Here is an 18,927-nt window from a genome sequence, read left to right on the forward strand (position 1 = left end):
GGCTTTACAGGTGCTTAAAGTTTTATATATTGATCCTTGAGCATCCATCTTATGAATGTTATAGTGTCTGAAATGTTACTCTTACAAAGGGGCATTGATCAGGGTTGCCCTTTATCTCCTTTTATTCTTTTGCTCAAACCCTTTTACAGACGATTCAGACCAATGATCATATCGTGGGCATCCCGATGGGCTTCCCTAAGGTAACCCCCTTTAAACTGTTAGCTTTTGCTGATGATATTTTATTAAACATCATGGAACACATGCCCTCTTTAGAAGCACTATTAACAGAATTCAATGGATATGGTAGGTTAGCCGGTTTAAAACTAAACTTGGATAAATTGGAGACCCTATCAATGCATGATTTAGTGCTCCAGATGTGGGGCTCTGATTTTCCTATGAAATGGGCTTCAGTCTTTTAAATATCTCAGTATTGTAATTTTCAGCAGCTATATACATCTACCCAAACCTTGTTTGGTCTCATGGAAGAATCTACCTTTGTCACTAGTGGGTAAGATAAATTTATATCATATGATGATTTTTGCTAAGTGGCTGTACTTATTTCAAATACTACCTATTTATCTTTTAAAAAGGGATGGAGACAAAGTAGAGAGATTGCTCAGGCAATATTTATGAAAAGGTATGAAATCTATGATTGCTGTTTCTAAACTAATGGGTAAATGGGAAAAAGTTGGGTTAGGGCTTACTAATTTGAAGCGCTACAGCATTAGCTTGCAGTCTCCAGCACGTGGGAGATTGGTTGCTCGATACTATGTTTTATTTGCCAGTGCCTATGGAGCGAGTCTTATTTCACCCATTTAGCCCTAGTTGTGTTTTACACATGGCAACTAGTCGGCTACCTCTACAGCTCCATAATAACCTCTAGTGGTACCATTGGTAGAACTTGGCAGTGGCTTTGTGAAGTTCTGCAAATTCAAGGTAAGGTTTCCCATTTCTTATCACTTTCGGGTAATGGAGACTTTCCCCCTGGGATTCATTCAGAGGTATTTTCTTTTTGGGAAGCTGAAGGGATGACTCATTTCTCAATGTCTAGATACAGAAGAAGGCATACAGTCTTATCAGGATTTACAGCTGGAATATGCATTGGATTCTAAATATTTTTACACATATTTACAACTTAGACATTATCTCTTATCTTTGGATCTTAAAAATTGGAAACATACAGAACAGAAGTTTTTATCTGATTTATTTGATCTTCAAGATGGAGTGTGTCATACCATCTAAGCTCTATATACCTCGCTGATGGGTTTATCTAAATCCCCAGATTAGGGGAAATTATTGAGTGCTTGGCAACAAGAATTGGGAGTTTCCTTTACTGAAGCAATGTATGGTAAATTTTTTAGACAGATTCAGTCTTTCTCTAGTAATATTTCCTTACCGGAGTCTCAATTCAAATTTTTAATGAGGTATTATTTTTCTGAAAGATTGTCACAAATGACAATCTTTGATATATATGTTAAATGTCAAGGTGCAACTGGAACCTTAGAGCATCAGCTTTGGTTGTTCCCACATATTGGAGTTCTGGGGAAAGGTAATGAATTATATTCACAAGCTGATAGGTACTCAGATACCCTTAGAAGCAGAGAACATTATTTTTTATTTGTTGCCTGCGTTCACACGTGGAGACCGGTTTACCAAACTAACCCTGGGATTCATCATTCTGCTGTAATTATAGCGGAATGATGAGTTGCGAAAAAAGGGGCGGGGACAATAATGTGCACCCAGCTGCATTGCAGTGGTGAGTTTTCACCCGCTGCGGTTGTGGCCCCGGCGCACACTATTGCCTCCATACTGCCAATGGTAAAGGTGGTGTTATTTCTGGCGCTACTGCCAGCGATAATGTCTAAAACATTATCACCAGCAGCAGTACCAGAATCAATAGTTTTCTAACCCCACCCAAACCCTGCCCTAACCCTTCCTCTTTCCCTCATTTAAATCTTAACATCGGGATGCAGTAGTTATCGCGTGAATTAGGGCATTATCATATGCGATAACGCCCTAATGCATGTGATAACAGCGCATTGTGTTTTATTGAGTGACCCTGTATGCTTGAAGAAAGCTTTCCTGTTGGCAAAGAAAGTCATCTTGCAATCCTGGTCAGTTGAGAATCCTCTGTCTGTGATAAAATGGAGGCGTTAGCTTCGCCAAGTTTTTCTATTCGAAAAATAGATTGAAAAAAATGGATATCTTTAATAAGAAAAAAAGAACTTTTGCATGCTTGGGATAAATATTTATAGTCTTTATCTCATAGAGCATATAGCATGATTTTGAATGATTTTTAAGTTTGTACGTGAGTGTTGATGTAATCATTATAACTACAGAATCAGTTTGATTATCTTTCAGCGGGAGGGGGATTACTGTATATGGTAAAATGATATTGCTGTGTTTAACCTGGATTGGCTGGGAAGTAACCTGGATTGGCTGGGAAGTAATTGGCTGGGAAGTAACCTGGATTGGCTGGGAAGTAAATTGGCTGGGAAGAAATTTTCCAATCCCTCTTGTCTATTTTGTAGATACCTAATTCATAATTGACTCATTTTAATTCGCCTGTATATAACTTTTCTATTACTACTGTTGTTGTTTTAATGTTATTTGTTATTAGTATTTATTCAATTTTCTCCAAGTTCATTTTCCTGTTCCATGTAAGACACACTTGTCAAGTCACCCCAATGTTATATGTAAACCGAAGTGATTAGCAACATTGTTGCTAGAACTTCAGTATATAAAAAATGTTAAATAAATAAATAAATAAAGTGTCAACCAGCCAAAAACAAAAACAGGAGCAATAGGTGGGAAAAAATTACTTTCCATTTTTGTTCTTGTTGTAATAAACAGTGATATATTCCCAGGAAACATAAAATAAAAACTGAAAATGAAGGTTCCTATTACTAACACATTTCTTAACAATAGCTTCCACCATTTTGTTGTGCACCATCATCAGGATCAATGAACTGAAGTTTCCTGGATCACCCTGGAGTCTTTTTATTTTTAAATTAGTATTTCTTTAGCTACCCTTCAGTTTTCAAGTAGAGTGACAGTATTTCAAAAATATATTTCTATTTATTAATATTTTCAGACCATATCTACAAAAGAGCATTCATAAGGTGGAGACAATTGAAAGGAGAATCACAAAAATGATGTATGGCCTGAGAGACTTGTGCTAAAGATGTATCCTCTAGAAGAAATAAAGGAAAGAGGAGATAGAAACATTCAAATATCTTACAGAGCTCAATAAGATACTAGAAGGTAGGGATGTGTATTCATTTGAAATGAATGGGTAAAATGCAATGAATGAGACCATTTGCATTTCATTAGTGGCCCCCCAAAATGAATGGAGGTTGCCCACAACAATAAACAAATATTTTTGTTTCATTCATTTGTTTCCCATTCAAGTCTATGGCCCATGTAAAACTGCAACAGTGAGACTGGTGACTTTCTCCTGAAGGCAATTATATCAACCAAGCAATGTCAGTGAGCTAACAGTCTGAACAGATCTGAAGTGGCAGAAGCAGGCAAGTAGTCAGGATAGAATGTAAGGAATTTTACTCCACAAAAACAAAGAGCACTTCAAAAGGGTCCTGTCAATCAAATACAGTAAGCAAAAGGCACCCCTCTCTTAATCTATTCAGCTTGTTGACTCAGAATCAATTGTTAGCGAAAAAAATTGTTCCTGTTTTTCAAGTCTTTACCGCTGCGAGACCTGGCATACAGAACAAGGAGGATAATTGACCCCTGAAGAAGTTGCGCTGTTGCAGTGAAACACCGGCCGCTGTCGGGTAATTACGGAGACATCTGCATATTTTCAACAAATGGGACAGACCATGCACAATTACTGTTATAGGCTTTCTTAGCCGTGAGTAAAAATGTACATTTCTTCATCTTTTGGACAGGCTGCTTCAGCCGCAAGGACTGTACTTTCTCCTTGAGCTATTGATCCGGGAGATTTTCTCAGTGATTTCTGACGGAACATCTTTTAAGCAATTCAAATTTCTGCATTTCAAAACACCTTTTCAGGCTTTATAGCTGGTAAGAGCCACAAATGAGGAGTAGTCTGGACGGTCCAACTTTGCACAGTTGGACACGTTGGCAGGCATGCTGATGCGGCATCTTACATTTATACAAAAAATATTTTCACTAATTGATTCTGAGTCAACAAGCTGAATAGATTAAGAGAGGGGTGCCTTTTGCTTACTGTATAGGAATTTTACTCCTACATGGTTTATATGACATTTTAACTCGGATAAAAAAAGGTACAAGTTTGTAGTAGTAATATAAAGAGAGCAGAATGCCTATACCTTTCTTGAGGTCAAGAGTAGTTATATTGTAACATAAAATATTCATTGGTTTTATATATGGTAGGTACTGTTTTTAAGTTTCTGGTTTAACAGAGCAATGCATTCTTGTTACAAAAGTTATAAAAACTCCTGCATTTAACTCAGTTAAATTCCACTTGTCAAATCCAATGCCAATTAAACTACCCTGGCTTAAAGAAGTTATCTTACACTGTCCAAGTGTGCATGAAGATGTCTCACGCTCAGATCTGTTCTGTTAAATCAGAGTCCTGTCTCAGCATGGAAGGCAGCCTGCTAGATTTCTGGCAGGCAAATGACATGTTAACTCAGTTTCAGGGCGTCAGACTCAGAACTTATAGATGCCTCTATAAGTTATTCAGGAAAGGTCAGAGCGAACATGACTCGGCTTGCCAGGACTTAGGCAAGGATAGGATTGGCAAGTACTCCACAATTAATGGAGCAGAGCTAGGCTGAGCTGGGTGCCCATTCCCAAAGCTTAGCTTTCTTTGTGAAAAGTTTTGAGTGCCAAGTTCACAGGTATTGGGTGCGTGTATGGCAGCAAGTAGCATGGTGTTATGCTGTGGGGTCCTGGAATCTGTAAGGACAAAGTCCTTTTCTTTCTTCTCTGGATTTTATGCATGTGGTCCAAAAGTTAGTATTGTCAGGATGTTACCACAGTCCATTGTCATGGATTGTAACCTTCTGATATGGTCACCTTCTGATATGACTTAATGTTAGTTGGTATGTATATACATATTCTCACGAAACTGCTGATGTAAATTAGAATATATCTGTGAGCAATACCAAGCTTCATTGCTAGATACAAAGTTTAGTCAAGGTCACAGCTTTAAGAAAGTTTGTGGCTGGCGGTACCAACAAAATTATAAAATGAAGACAGATGCCTGTCATGAAAAGCAATAGCTTATTCTCCTCTGTGTAGTTCCCATAGGCATTCACGTTAAAATTGCAGGGGCTATCGTGGCTGGACCTCATTCTTGTGTTGCTCAGGTTTGCAAACTTTGGTTCAGTTGCACACTCCTTTTTAGGGGATTGACTTATCCCTACAGAAGGACTAATCATGGTGAAGCATTTTTTTAAATTAGCCTATAGCTAGTACTTGGATCAAGTGATACTGATGTCCTCCCACTGAAAGATCTGAGCATGTGCAAAGAAACCCTATTTTCTCTGTTGGATTTCACAGGGAAAAGTTATCTTTTTGGAGGCTCTAAGTAAAAAAAAAAAAAAAAAAAAAAAGGTTTGAAAAGTTATTGAAAAGGAGGACAGGGAAGAATTTAAACATTGGCAAAGGCTTTTTGTTATCTTCACTGCTGCAGTTACAGTGCTTTCACTGTGAGAGAGAGACACAAGCACTGCATTCTGTCTGTTCACTAGGGCAAGGAAGTGGAACAAAGCAGCAATGAACAGCTTTGAATTTTTTTTTGTCTCTGATGCTGCGCAGTGTACCGCTTATCTACAAAATGCAGTGGACAGAAGAAGCAGTCTTGACAATTTCTTCTTTAAGAGCTTTTTTGTGTGTAGGCAAAAGGAGTCCATGTGTGTGAAAGAGTCATTTTTGCACATACTGTGAAGGATAGCGAGACAGCTTGTGCCACTGGTAAGCTGGTAACTCTTAGTAGTGCTTGCTAAGCACCGAAGTGCACTCAAGTTTGTCAAGTTCATTGTGTAGGTGTGTCAGACATATAGTCAGTATTCGTGGTATTTGTGAGTGGTATAGTATAGTAATAAACTATATTGTGACATCAAAAGCCCCAATAGCCACTGCCAATTTCATCATGCCACTTCGAGGAAAGGGGAGAGGAGGGAATTGCAGTGGGCAGAAGAATGGCAGGGGCAAAGGATTGTGTATTCCTACAGAGCCTGCCCAGCATGTAGAAGCACAAGCAGTATAACAGAAAAAAATGAGTCCTGCCCCTAAACCTTAGAGACTTTTTTTGGCTGCAGAAAGCCAGGAGTAGAAACTGGCACAAGTCATAAGAAATTAATATTGGGACTGCATGTGCCACTGCTGCCTTTTTCTCTTGCTTTGGATCAGGGATGAAAGGTGACAGAGTCATTTGAAGCCAATATTAGCAGGGTAGAGTAAGAGCAGGAGTACCAGAAGTGCAACACTTAAAAGTAGGAGGGTGATCCTCCATGATTACTGCTTCTACCTTGAGCAAAAAATTGGATAATTAATTTTTTCATTCTAAATTATAAACAGTTATTCTTCCATAACAAAATTTTCCTATTACACTGGTCCTGAGTCCACTAAGAGATGACATATTAGAGCCATTCATTCTCTCTCCCCCCCCCCCCCCCTCCCCCACCCTTGTCAGTTTGGTGTGGCACTCCTTTCTAATATGGTCCAACATCTCACATGAATAATATACCATCTCATGTGTGCTGCCTGGTCCCCTTGAATGGGCAGTGAGTAGAAATCTGAGTTCTTGAATCCCTTAGGTTTTTCATCTTTCCTAGATATCCTAGATTGCTCAATATTCTGCTTAGCTAAGTACTAATTTTTCATCCTGTCAGTCATATTTCTAGTGAAATGATAAGCCCTCAACATTAACAAAGTATTATCTGGAATATGAGAGCCTGCCTGATTAATTATCAAGTCCCTGAAAAGTAGGTTTGAATTCTATAAAGTGAATCTAAACCTTTCTAATGCTACATATGTTGAAAAGATTCGATTAATAAAGACTGGGGGGGGGGGGCATTCTTTGCCATCACATGTAACTGCTTGAACCTTGTCCCAGTCAAGTCCAGTATAGCAGTTCATTCTTCTATGACATCTTCTCTTTTTCCCATGTCTGCTCATGCACAATTATGCCACTTACCTTGATCTTCAACCCCAAGAACTTGGCATTATCATCTCTTTTTTTTATTCTGCTGGTTATTCCTCCCTCTGTGCTGCCCAACATCCCTCTGGCTTTAGCCACCGCCTTCCCACATTGCTTTGATGCCTTCAGGTCTCCAGCCACTATCACCCCAAAATCACTTTCATGGTCCATGCACATAAGTATAAGTGTTCCACTGTTGATCTACTTCTCCCATCTCTTCCCAGTTTCCTAATTCCTCCTCCAGGTATGTCCCCAGTTGACCAAAGTCTGTAGTTTGAAATCTAAAACATGGATCTAGAGTGAATTCTCTGTCTTTGCAGCTCCATCAAACCATATTGTTTGATGATCACTGGTGCTCAGTTGAACACCTACCTAGACATTAGAGATCATATCTCCATTTGTAAGCATTAGATTGAATATCACTTCTTCCCTCAAGAGCTCCATCACTATTTGTTTGAGCATAGACCCTTGAAGGGCATCCACTATCTCTTTACGTCTTGCAGATTCTGCAGCAGGGATACTCCCGTCCACATTAGATAGATTAAAATCTCCAACAAGCATCATTTCTTCCTTCTTTCCCACCTTTTTTGTCTTCTGCCAGATCTTTGTCCAGTTCTTCCATCTAATTTGGAGGCTGTAGACCATTCCAATGTAAATGGAAGCACCATGTTCCTTTTTTTTTTTTTTTTTTTTTTTACAGCCCACAACACTTCTTCTTTTCCCCATGCACCCTGTATTTCAGATGCTCAGATACTGCTTTTGACATAAAGAGCTATTCCTCCCCCATTTCTGTCTTTTCTATCCTTTCTAAACAGATTGTAATTCAGTATGGCTGTATCCCATTCATGAGTCTCAGTGCACTATGTTTTTGTAATAGCAACAATATCTAAGTTTTCCTCTGCAATTAGGGCTTACAGATCTTGAATTTTATTGCCCAGACCTTGAGCACTTGTGCTCATAGGTTTCCAGTTTTTCTTATTCAGTTTTTCTTATTCAGCTTGCTGCTTTTCCTTATCTGCAGTATTAAGCTGATTATTATTAATTTTTCTGCCCACTTCACAAATTTGTTGGGGGTGACATTCCAACTTCCTTTTGCCAACCCCATCCTCTAGTTTAAATGTCTAATGATATATGATTGAAATTTCTCACTTAGGATCCTATTTCCTGCCACTGTCGAATATAAGCCATTTTTACCATATAGTCTTTTATTGTTCCATACATGACCCCAACTTCCAATGTATCTAAAACCTTCTTCCCTACACCAGGTTAAGCCAAGTATTGAAGTTGTCGATCTGGATTAGCCCTTCCTTTCCCTTTCCATGAACATGTAACACTTCTGAAAAGGCAATAATCTTGTCATGGGTCAAATTTGTTTCCCCAGAGTCTAGAGCTCACTCTGAACTGTGAATGCTGTTTCTAACAAGGTCATTAGTCACCAAATGGATGATAACTTCAACTTTATTGTTTTTACTTTCTTCATTAATTGCATTGACTTTCTGGTTTACATTTTTACCAGCTGAGGATCTTGGAAGGTATTTAACTGTGTTCTCTTTAAAATGAATTCCTAGATTAGTTCTTCTGATGTCAGTTTCCCAGCACACAGAGCTTTCTGCTGTGAATTTTGACAGTGTTGTGGGATTTCTGTGTGCTTTAGGTATATACGTTTCTTTTAGATACCACTTCACTATTGATTGTTAGAGCATCTTCATTTTCCAATAAAGAAAAGGCATTTTGTACCAATATCTTTTGTCAGAGTGAGTGCCTCTTTATCACAGGTCTAATCTTATCAGAGCCCACTGTAATCCATTTATTCCTGGGGTTCTGAATCTTCTGATATAGTGAGGACAAGATTTCTGAATGTTTTAATTTGGGGGAAGTTTCTTTGGAGGTTGCTAATTACTTTTTAATTGTAGCTAATTCAGCTTTAATTTGTCAACTCCTTTTTCAATGAAGAAAACTGTGAACAAAAGGGGCAAGCTCTAAGTTTACAGATGGTATGCCTCTAGACAAAGGCACCACAGTTATTACACTGAATCATAATCAATCATAATCAGATCCTTTAATATGATAAAGATTTGCTATGTTAGATTATAAGCAAACAATAACAAAAATAACTTTGCCTTATATGCAGTTATTGGGATCTTGTCTAATCCACGGTATACTTGGGTGAGATTTTTATCCTATGCTTTTTCTTCAGCTAACAAACAATAAAAAATCCACACTTTATGCCCTGTAGTGTTTAAATTTAAATTTAAGCAACCCCCTCCAAAAGGTACACAACAATGCAAATATAGGCAACTTGTCTGCTAGATCACAGATATTTAAGACAAAAAATGTATATAATTAGTAGGGATGTGAATCGTGTCCTCGATCGTCTTAACGATCGATTTCGGCTGGGAGGGGGAGGGAATCGTATTGTTGCCGTTTGGGGGGGTAAAATATCGTGAAAAATCGTGAAAAATCTAAAAATCGAAAAACCGGCACATTAAAACCCCCTAAAACCCACCCCCGACCCTTTAAATTAAATCCCTCACCCTCCCGAACCCCCCCCAAATGACTTAAATAACCTGTGGGTCCAGCGGCGGTCCGGAACGGCAGCGGTCCGGAACGGGCTCCTGCTCCTCAATCTTGTTGTCTTCAGCCGGCGCCATTTTCCAAAATGGCGGCGAAAAATGGCGGCGGCCATAGACGAACACGATTGGACGGCAGGAGGTCCTTCCGGACCCCCGCTGGACTTTTGGCAAGTCTCGTGGGGGTCAGGAGGCCCCCCACAAGCTGGCCAAAAGTTCCTGGAGGTCCAGCGGGGGTCAGGGAGCGATTTCCCGCCGCGAATCGTTTTCGTACGGAAAATGGCGCCGGCCATACGCGTATGGCCGGCGCCGGACCTCCAGGAACTTTTGGCCAGCTTGTGGGGGGCCTCCTGGCCCCCACGAGACTTGCCAAAAGTCCAGCGGGGGTCCGGAAGGACCTCCTGCCGTCCAATCGTGTTCGTCTATGGCCGCCGCCATTTTTCGCCGCCATTTTGGAAAATGGCGCCGGCTGAAGACAACAAGATTGAGGAGCAGGAGCCCGTTCCGGACCGCCGCTGGACCCGCAGGTTATTTAACTCATTTGGGGGGGGGTTCGGGAGGGGGGGGGATTTAATTTAAAGGGTCGGGGGTGGGTTTTAGGGGGTTTTAGTGTGCCGGCTCACGATTCTAACGATTTATAACTATAAATCGTTAGAATCTCTATTGTATTGTGTTCCATAACGGTTTAAGACGATATTAAAATTATCGGACGATAATTTTAATCGTCCTAAAACGATTCACATCCCTAATAATTAGGTTGGGAGCTCTTCTGTATGGGATAACCCTGCAAGGAAATAGCATTATCTAGGCTCACCCCCTCCCCTTCTCTTTTCTGCAGTCTGCCTGGAGTGGAGGGGTTGAAGAAGAATATCCTTGCTGCTCTGCCTCTTATATCTGAAAAGAAGTCCCAGAACTGCATTCCTGGCCATTCCCTGACAAATTAAGCCTTGGCAATACTCCTCCCTTGTTTGCAACAACTTCTGCAGAATGCCCTTTCAAATATCATGTGTCAAAATTAACTTTTCCTTACTTGTTTCATAGCCGCAGAAAAGCATCATGTAAACATAACTTTTCATTTTCATTTGCTGATTTTTAACCATCCACTTCTAGTTATTCTCTGTGAGAGCAGTATTCTCTACCTTCAACTCAACAATCTACTCTTCAGTATCTTTTTTAAATATTCAGGAATACATTTCTCACTTTCCTTTTTACTTTGCATTAATGCTGGTAATAAATCACATGTTTTTCCTTAGTTTCCTTTAACTGAGCATTATGCTCCCCTACCTTAGCAAAAAGAAATGACGACACTAGTTCTTCTCCACAAAGGTCAATTAGGGACAGTTTACTTCCACTCCTATATTCAACTATAAATTCCATTAGTAATTTCATCATCCTTTCATAGGCAGATACCTTTGTCTGAAAATTAAACATGGCAGTATCTGCCCAAACAGGGAATGCCAATATAACCAAATGTAACTATAACATGTTACCAAATTCCAGTAACTTCTTTTTCTAAAACCCATTGCAGTGTATATTTCTTAGGCAATCACACTTAAGATCTTGATCTAGAAATCAAGGAATAGAGACAGAGTATAATAAGTATACAATTATCTGGAGATCAGATGACTAGACTGAAATTCCTCCACTGTCTTCCTTCCGAATATGCTGCAGGAGAGTAGTGACTGAATAATATTTATATGGTACCTGTCTATGTATCCCCCTGTCTGGATTCTCCTCTTCCACCTAAATTCACAGAACAAACTACTGGGATCTGCCCTTGATCTCACACATTCTTTCTGTATCATGTCAGACAAGATGTCTGCTGCAAAATAAGGATGTGACCACTGTTTACCAACTAATGACAAAAATCATGTTATCAAAGAATCTGACTTTGCTCCATTGTCCAGCCTGCAGACTATTTGCACAGCTATGGAAACTAGTTTTTGCATTGTTCTTGGGATGATGATATATTTGCTTGCTGTATTTCATCATTATTTGCACACAAATCTCAATAGAGATGTTTGTGCAAGTTATGGGGATAGTGACTGCCACTTTGAAAGAGACAAGTGTTACAATGCATAGGTGTCAGCTCCATGGATGCTTGAGCACCTCCCAGTATTGAGAAGATCCAGCCTCTATCCTTCCCATGATTCTTCACCTCTGATCTCCAATCCCCACTCTCAACACTACTGCTATTTCCCTCGGAGCCTGCAAGAGGAAAAGACCAGTGATACCTTAGGCCACATCTTCATGCTGAGAGTTGGAGTGTTGCATTTGAAATTGTGTAGCACTATGATATCCTTCATTGCTCAAAACATGACTACACCTTCCAGTGTCAGAGGATGATGTAACTTGATGCACCACTGCTCTACTGCTCTTGCCCAACTCCAAGTGGCAGCAGTTTGTAAGAGGTAGAATGGAAGGTTAACTGGCTTGGGTAGAAAACTAGAGCGGGAGAAGAAATTATCAGCCGAGGTATGTGAGGGGAATGAAAAGGAATAAGCTGGGGTGGTTGAGGAGAGGGGGTAACAAAAGGGTTCAGTTGGGCGTATGTGAGAGAGGTGTTGGAAAGGGTGAGATAGGGCTGGGAGGATGAGAGCGTGGATAGCTGGAGGGAACATGAGAGAGGGGATTGACACCAGGGTTTGTGCATGGTGAGAAAGAGAGAGCATTAGTGCCAGGGTGAATGTGTGTATGAGGTAATGCAGGTTTGAGGGTGCAGCATTGTTAACATCCTTAATCATTTTGAAAAGCTGGCTCCTATGTCTAATATGCTGCTGAGAGCACAGAACTGTCTTTCAAAGTGAGAAGAAACTGCACCAAGATGGGACTTTTTTCCATCTTTTTCTGGAGAAATCCTTTGGCTTCAGTTCTGGTGTCATGGGTTAGAGGAAAGGAAGAGTGTGAAAGTCATTCTCTGCCAGGGCTTTCTGTAGAAAGGAAAGGAAACAATTCCTTCCATAGAAAACAAGGGGAGATATTTGTTCTGAAGGGAGGCCACTTGGAGTTATTCCTATCTTGACTAGGAATACATTTATTTGGGATGGGAGGGCTCAAGAGAGGCAAGTAAAATCTGTGTATTCAGAGGAGAGCAGGTTAATTGCCATTTGTGGGTGGGAACAGGAGCAAAGTTGAGCTCTGTGATAGAGAGTATAGATGGAATCCAACTTTTACATGGGGCAAATTGTTTCATGATAGTGTCTGTATATATTTTTTATAATAGGAAACATTGAGAAATCCTGTCTTTCAGCTGCTATTGACCAAAATGAGACCCGAACCTCTTGGGGTGAATTGAGCCTAAAATCCTTAGGAGGATTCTTTGGAACAGAAAAACAGATGAAAAGGCCAGCTCAATTTGTCCAATGAAAGATATGTTGCCATAATGGTGGTTCAGTTCCTGGCTCAGGTCTTTGTTCCTTTGTTGGGGAGCCACATTCTATCAAGAGGCCATCAATTCTGCTAAGAAAACTTATATCTACACGAAATTGGCATCTATGCTAAAAAAACAAAACCAAACAAAAAACAAAAAAAACCCCTAAGAAAATGCCATACTGGGTCAGACCAAGGGTCCATCAAGCCCAGCATCCTGTTTCCAACAGTGGCCAATCCAGGCCATAAGAACCTGGCAAGTACCCAAAAACTAAGTCTATTCCATGTAACCATTGCTAATGGCAGTGGCTATTCTCTAAGTGAACTTAATAGCAGGTAATGGACTTCTCCTCCAAGAACTTATCCAATCATTTTTTAAACACAGCTATACTAACTGCACGAACCACATTCTCTGGCAACAAATTCCAGAGTTTAATTGTGCGTTGAGTAAAAAAGAACTTTCTCCGATTAGTTTTAAATGTGCCCCATGCTAACTTCATGGAGTGTCCCCTAGTCTTTCTACTATCCGAAAGAGTAAATAACCGATTCACATCTACCCGTTCTAGACCTCTCATGATTTTAAACACCTCTATCATATCCCCCCTCAGTCGTCTCTTCTCCAAGCTGAAAAGTCCTAACCTCTTTAGTCTTTCCTCATAGGGGAGTTGTTCCATTCCCCTTATCATTTTGGTAGCCCTTCTCTGTACCTTCTCCATCGCAATTATATCTTTTTTGAGATGCGGCGACCAGAATTGTACACAGTATTCAAGGTGCGGTCTCACCATGGAGCGATACAGAGGCATTATGACATTTTCCGTTTTATTCATCATTCCTTTTCTAATAATTCCCAACATTCTGTTTGCTTTTTTGACTGCCGCAGCACACTGAACCGACGATTTCAATGTGTTATCCACTATGACACCTAGATCTCTTTCTTGGGTTGTAGCACCTAATATGGAACCCAACATCGTGTAATTATAGCATGGGTTATTTTTCCCTATATGCATCACCTTGCACTTACCCACATTAAATTTCATCTGCCATTTGGATGCCCAATTTTCCCTAGAGAATTATATGTCTCTGTCAAGAAAGTCATTAACCCCAGCTCAGTTTCTTCTACCTTACCACCCATACCCCCTGGGATGAACATTGCGGAGACATTTGCATCTTATTTTAATAATAAGACAGCAACTGTAAACAGTACCTTTAATAATTCCCCTACTGAAGAAACCAATGAATTGACCACAGATGGTCCAGTCTGAGAATGTTTCAACCATATCACAACATCTGATACTATTGAGATTATGAATAACATGAAACCATCATTTAATCCCCTTAACCCATGTCATACTACATTACTTAAACTAATTAAACTTCACATTGCTCCTTTTATTACTAATTTCATTAATTTGTCAATACAACATGGTATTGTTCCTGACCTATGTTCTATTTACACACCTACTAAAACACTTCAGTCCAGCCCATAATCAAAAAACCATCAGCTGATCCAACTCTTATCTCCAGTTACTGCCTGATCTCCCCTCCATCATTCATGGCCAAAGGCATAGAAACAGCAGTTCTTCACCAATGCTTCAACTTTATTGACTCTAATAATATCCTTAACCAATATGAATTTGTGTTTAGGAAACATCACAGCACTGAATTACTGTTGCTTTCCAGCTTTGACACAAACGGTGTTTTGATCGGGGTTCAACTTTCCTCCTGTCTCCTTGACATCTCTGCATTTGACACAGTAAATCATCCCATCTTACTTTCCAGATTGCATTCAGTTGGATCTGTTCTGTTCTGGTTCTCTTTGTACTTCAATAACAGAACCCAACAAGACCATATTGATTCTTTTACTTCCTCCATGATGTCACTGAGTTCTGGGGAACCCTAAGGGTCTGCTCTCTCTGCTGCCCTATTTAATGTCTACTTAATACCATTATGCTGCACCCTTGCTGGCTTTAGAGTTCATTATAAGATTTATGCTGATGATATCCAATTCTTTTTTTCCTCTGAAAGAAATATGGGCCCTTACAGAATCATTCCTTACCCACTGTCTTATAACCATCCAAAAATGGTTCCACAATAATAAATTAGCTCTCAACATCTCTAAAACAGAAATTGTTTTATCACGTTTTCCGGTTGAAAACACACACAATTTTTCATTCGATACTCATTCCATCACAATCTCCCAAACTGTATGCAATTTGGGAGTCACAATTGACCCCTCTCTCTCTATGTGCGACCATATAAGAACCATTACCAATGCATCATTGTCTACTCCATCACCACAAGCCCCTTCTTGAGCACTCTCATTTCCGGTCAATCCTTCAATTTTTATTGTTCTCCAGGATAGACTATTGTAACTTTCTCTTAGCAGGTCTACCATTATGCATGATCTGTCCACTGCAGATTATACAAAACTCAGCAGCAAGACTTTTAACTAGCAGTCTCATTCATGAACATATCACTCCAGTCTTCTGATCTCTACACTGGCTCCCAGTCTCACACCGTATACAATACAGGCTTACCATGATCATACACTCCAATATTTACAATTTACACTCCCCCTGGATTTCCTCTATACTAAAAATCCACACTACCTCCCGGCCCCTAAGAGAGCAAACCTAATGTTTATTAGAGGTGACGTCTCCAAATTGTACCCACTTTGATGAAACCATAGAGCATGCTTTCTTTTCTGCAGGTCCTCTCCTATGGAACAGCCTATCAAAGGAAGTAAGATGTCTCCAAGAAAGAATATTCTTTAAAAAAGCTCTAAAAACTTTCCTTTTAAAAAAAAAAGCGGTCCTAAGCAATGTATTTCCCCCCAGTGTATCCCTCCTCAGGGAGTTCTATGTAGCTGACTATTGGCCACACTGTTGGCTTCTCTGTCGTGATAGAGTAAACTCCTATGTTTTTATGTGTTGCTCCCCCATATTGAAGACTTATGTAATGTGCTGTTTTATCTTGTTTGTTTGATTTATGTATATTCATATTGTACCCCACCCTGAATATAAGAAGGGCGGGCAATAAATGTTTTTAAATAAATAATCAGAGTAGCCACTGATCCTATTCTAGGTCTCAGAAAAGTGTCTTTCTAGTGGTAGCTGTGCATCTGTGAAACTTCTAATCAACCATGTCTCTGGTTTTCTTCAGATGCTGAGAGAAATGACTTTAGCGAAGGAATGAGCAGAGTGGAGTCTTTCAGCCCCTTTCATCAGTTTGAGCCTCTACCATTGCTTTTTCCTCGGGTTCCAACATCCAAAATGCCCTTCATCCCCTCCAACCTGGTAAGTTACACTTGCAGAGAAGTTGTTGGCTGTTCAGGTGGACTTTGTTAGGTGTTTTAGTACTATCAAGTTGAAAACTTTCCTCCCCAAATGCTCAGATTTGGACATTTCCATAAAACAGAGTTGCTTGGCTGTAACTGGTGTTCTCCATGGACAGCAGGATTAACAGTCATACATGTGGCTGGAATAGTCTAGACTTTTTTGCACACGTGCAGTAGCCCTGCACCCAGCAGCCCTTTGCTAAGCCCCCTCAGAATATAAGATAGCTTACAAAAAGAATAGAGTTGATTGAATTTATGGAGATGTGGGCAGGTATGAGCATCAAGATGGCATCAGTCGGGTCCATTTTCAGCCGCTGTGCAGCTTGGCTAGTTAGCCAATAAACATATCTGGCTAACTAGCAGGATAAGTTCAGCAGCACAATCGCACCACTGAATATACCCAGTTATCTTAAACTTAGCCAGTTATGTATAAACTGCTAACTTTAGGACAGCTCTATGGCCTGACCATAGTTGGCTGCATTAAGTGGCTAATTCCAAATATTGGAGTTAGCCACATAACTTATGCGACTAACTCCATTTCTCCCGGAAGCACCTCAGGCCTTTCCCCAATTTATGTTGGAAACAGGATGCTGGGCTTGATGGACCCTTGGTCTGACCCAGTATGGCATTTTCTTATGTTCTTATGCAGCTACATTCTAGCCACATAACTCCGTTATGGATCTAAATGGCTTTTGAATATCATCCTCCTTCAGGCTTTTTCCCTACTATTGAATTGTTTGATTTCACCTTATTATTTTTTCACCCAAAGCTCCAGAAAGAGAAGGCCAGTAGCTTCGACAAGTACTTCTTGTGTGAAAGGGTCATGTTTATCACTGATCCCCCATGATAGATGTGTCCTTTGCCTGGGAGCTGACCATGACATCTTGGGTGATTCCCTCTATGGGACTAGGACCCTGAGAGTGTATCATTCCCTGCTGGAGCTTATGGAGAAACTTAAACCCAGCCCATCAGTATTGGCATCGGAGGCTTTAACATTGAGGGACCCAGTAGCTGCACCAACTGTGGGCAGTATATCAGAATCAGGAAGGCATCAATGCCCCATAGACTTTGAGCATCAGAAAAGACTGGAAAGGTAAAATATCCTCTCCTCCTTCAGCCTGAAGAAAGTACAGGATTCTACTTCTTCAATTCTGACATTATGGAACTCCAATGATGTGTACCAAGCGAATACAAAAAAAGCATTGACATCTCTCTCCATCGGTATGTGATGCCTGGAACGGTAACACTCTGCTGGCAGCCTGATTCTTCTGAAGCATTCCTGTGATGAAGAGAACTCTTCCTCATCACAGCCCTAGAAATGATGCCAGTCTGAGGGCCCATTTGTTAGCTACCAAGTCACCTCTGGTATCCCAGGAAGACATGGCCTTGCCCTCTGCCTCCCAGTTTTTTTTTACATCAGCAGTTTTTGAGGAAGAGCTGGGCAGAAATATCCAGGAGGTCCTAGACTGAAAGATGCAGAGCATCGATGCCCCAACATCAACGGCATCAGTTGGTGCAGACTGATCTCCAGCCACTTCTGGAGAGACTAGAAGCACCCAGTGGCAGGATCCTGATTCTCATTTGTGGATTTCCAGTGAATTATGTAAGGAAACTTCCACGGCATGCAGAAGTTCATCAGGGTCTAGGCCCCAATAGTCAAGTGCAGTCCTCTCTGAACCTTGACTGCTAGCCGGGTGAAATCATGATCCATATCCCTGACATACTTGTTGGGTTCAGATTCTGAGTATTCTTGGGGGTATGTTTATGGATCTGAGGATTTCTCTTATTAGGAGTCAACAGGTCTTTCCTTAAAGGAAATCTTCTTTGCTGATTTTGTAAGGAGAATGGTGGATGCCAGTCCATCTAAGTTGCAGAAGGAGAAAGAGTACAGGACCAAGATGCGTGATGTTCTCCCGTTTATGAACTCTCTCATCGATATCATAGCAGTGCCCATCCTTGAAATCCTTCAGGAGAACCAGATGAGAATGTGACAGACTCACACACACACACACACACACACACACACCCTTATCTGTGGCTTCTGTTAACAAGAAGGTGGACACTATTTACTGAGTCCAAAAGACTCTTGGGTTTGAGAAGCTGCAGCTACCAAATCAGTCAGTGGTGGTTGAATCTGCCCTCAGGAAGTCCAAGAGGTCTATGACCCCACTCCTCAGTGTTTTTAAGGAGGGACTGTCATACCCTTTACACTCTTGGAAAGAAGGTTTATCAGGGGGCCATGCTCAATGCCTACATAGTCTGCTGTCAGGTCTTCATGAGCCAATACTTGTGAAATGTTCTGAAAGACATCAAGAGCATGTCAGAGCAGCTTTCTCAAAAGCAGCATGACACCTTGGAATCACTGATGGTTAAGGGACAAAGTGCGGAAAACACATGGTCTGTTCAACCTTTGAAGCTTTTGAATCAGCTTTGAAAGTCTACACAGGTGGGTATTGGTGCCCACAGACTTCCTACAACAGGATGTCCAGGATAGACTC

At 40.6% G+C, this 18,927-nt stretch overlaps 1 protein-coding gene across 7 annotated transcripts in view; it reads left to right on the forward strand.

The window, feature by feature from the left end:
- Positions 1 to 18,927, forward strand: part of FAM149B1 (family with sequence similarity 149 member B1) — a 302,939-nt gene that overhangs the window by 210,135 nt on the left and 73,877 nt on the right. For all 7 annotated transcript variants that reach the window (XR_003857796.1, XR_003857797.1, XM_029609181.1 and 4 more), the window contains one exon: positions 16,255 to 16,388. Coding sequence is in view for 5 of the 7 variants with exons in the window: in XM_029609181.1 (XP_029465041.1) it covers positions 16,255 to 16,388 (134 nt within the window). In the remaining 2 variants the exon portion in view is untranslated. The remainder of the gene's footprint in view (positions 1 to 16,254; positions 16,389 to 18,927) is intronic.

This window comes from Rhinatrema bivittatum, chromosome 7, assembly GCF_901001135.1.
Source record: "Rhinatrema bivittatum chromosome 7, aRhiBiv1.1, whole genome shotgun sequence".
Lineage (NCBI taxonomy): Eukaryota > Metazoa > Chordata > Amphibia > Gymnophiona > Rhinatrematidae > Rhinatrema > Rhinatrema bivittatum.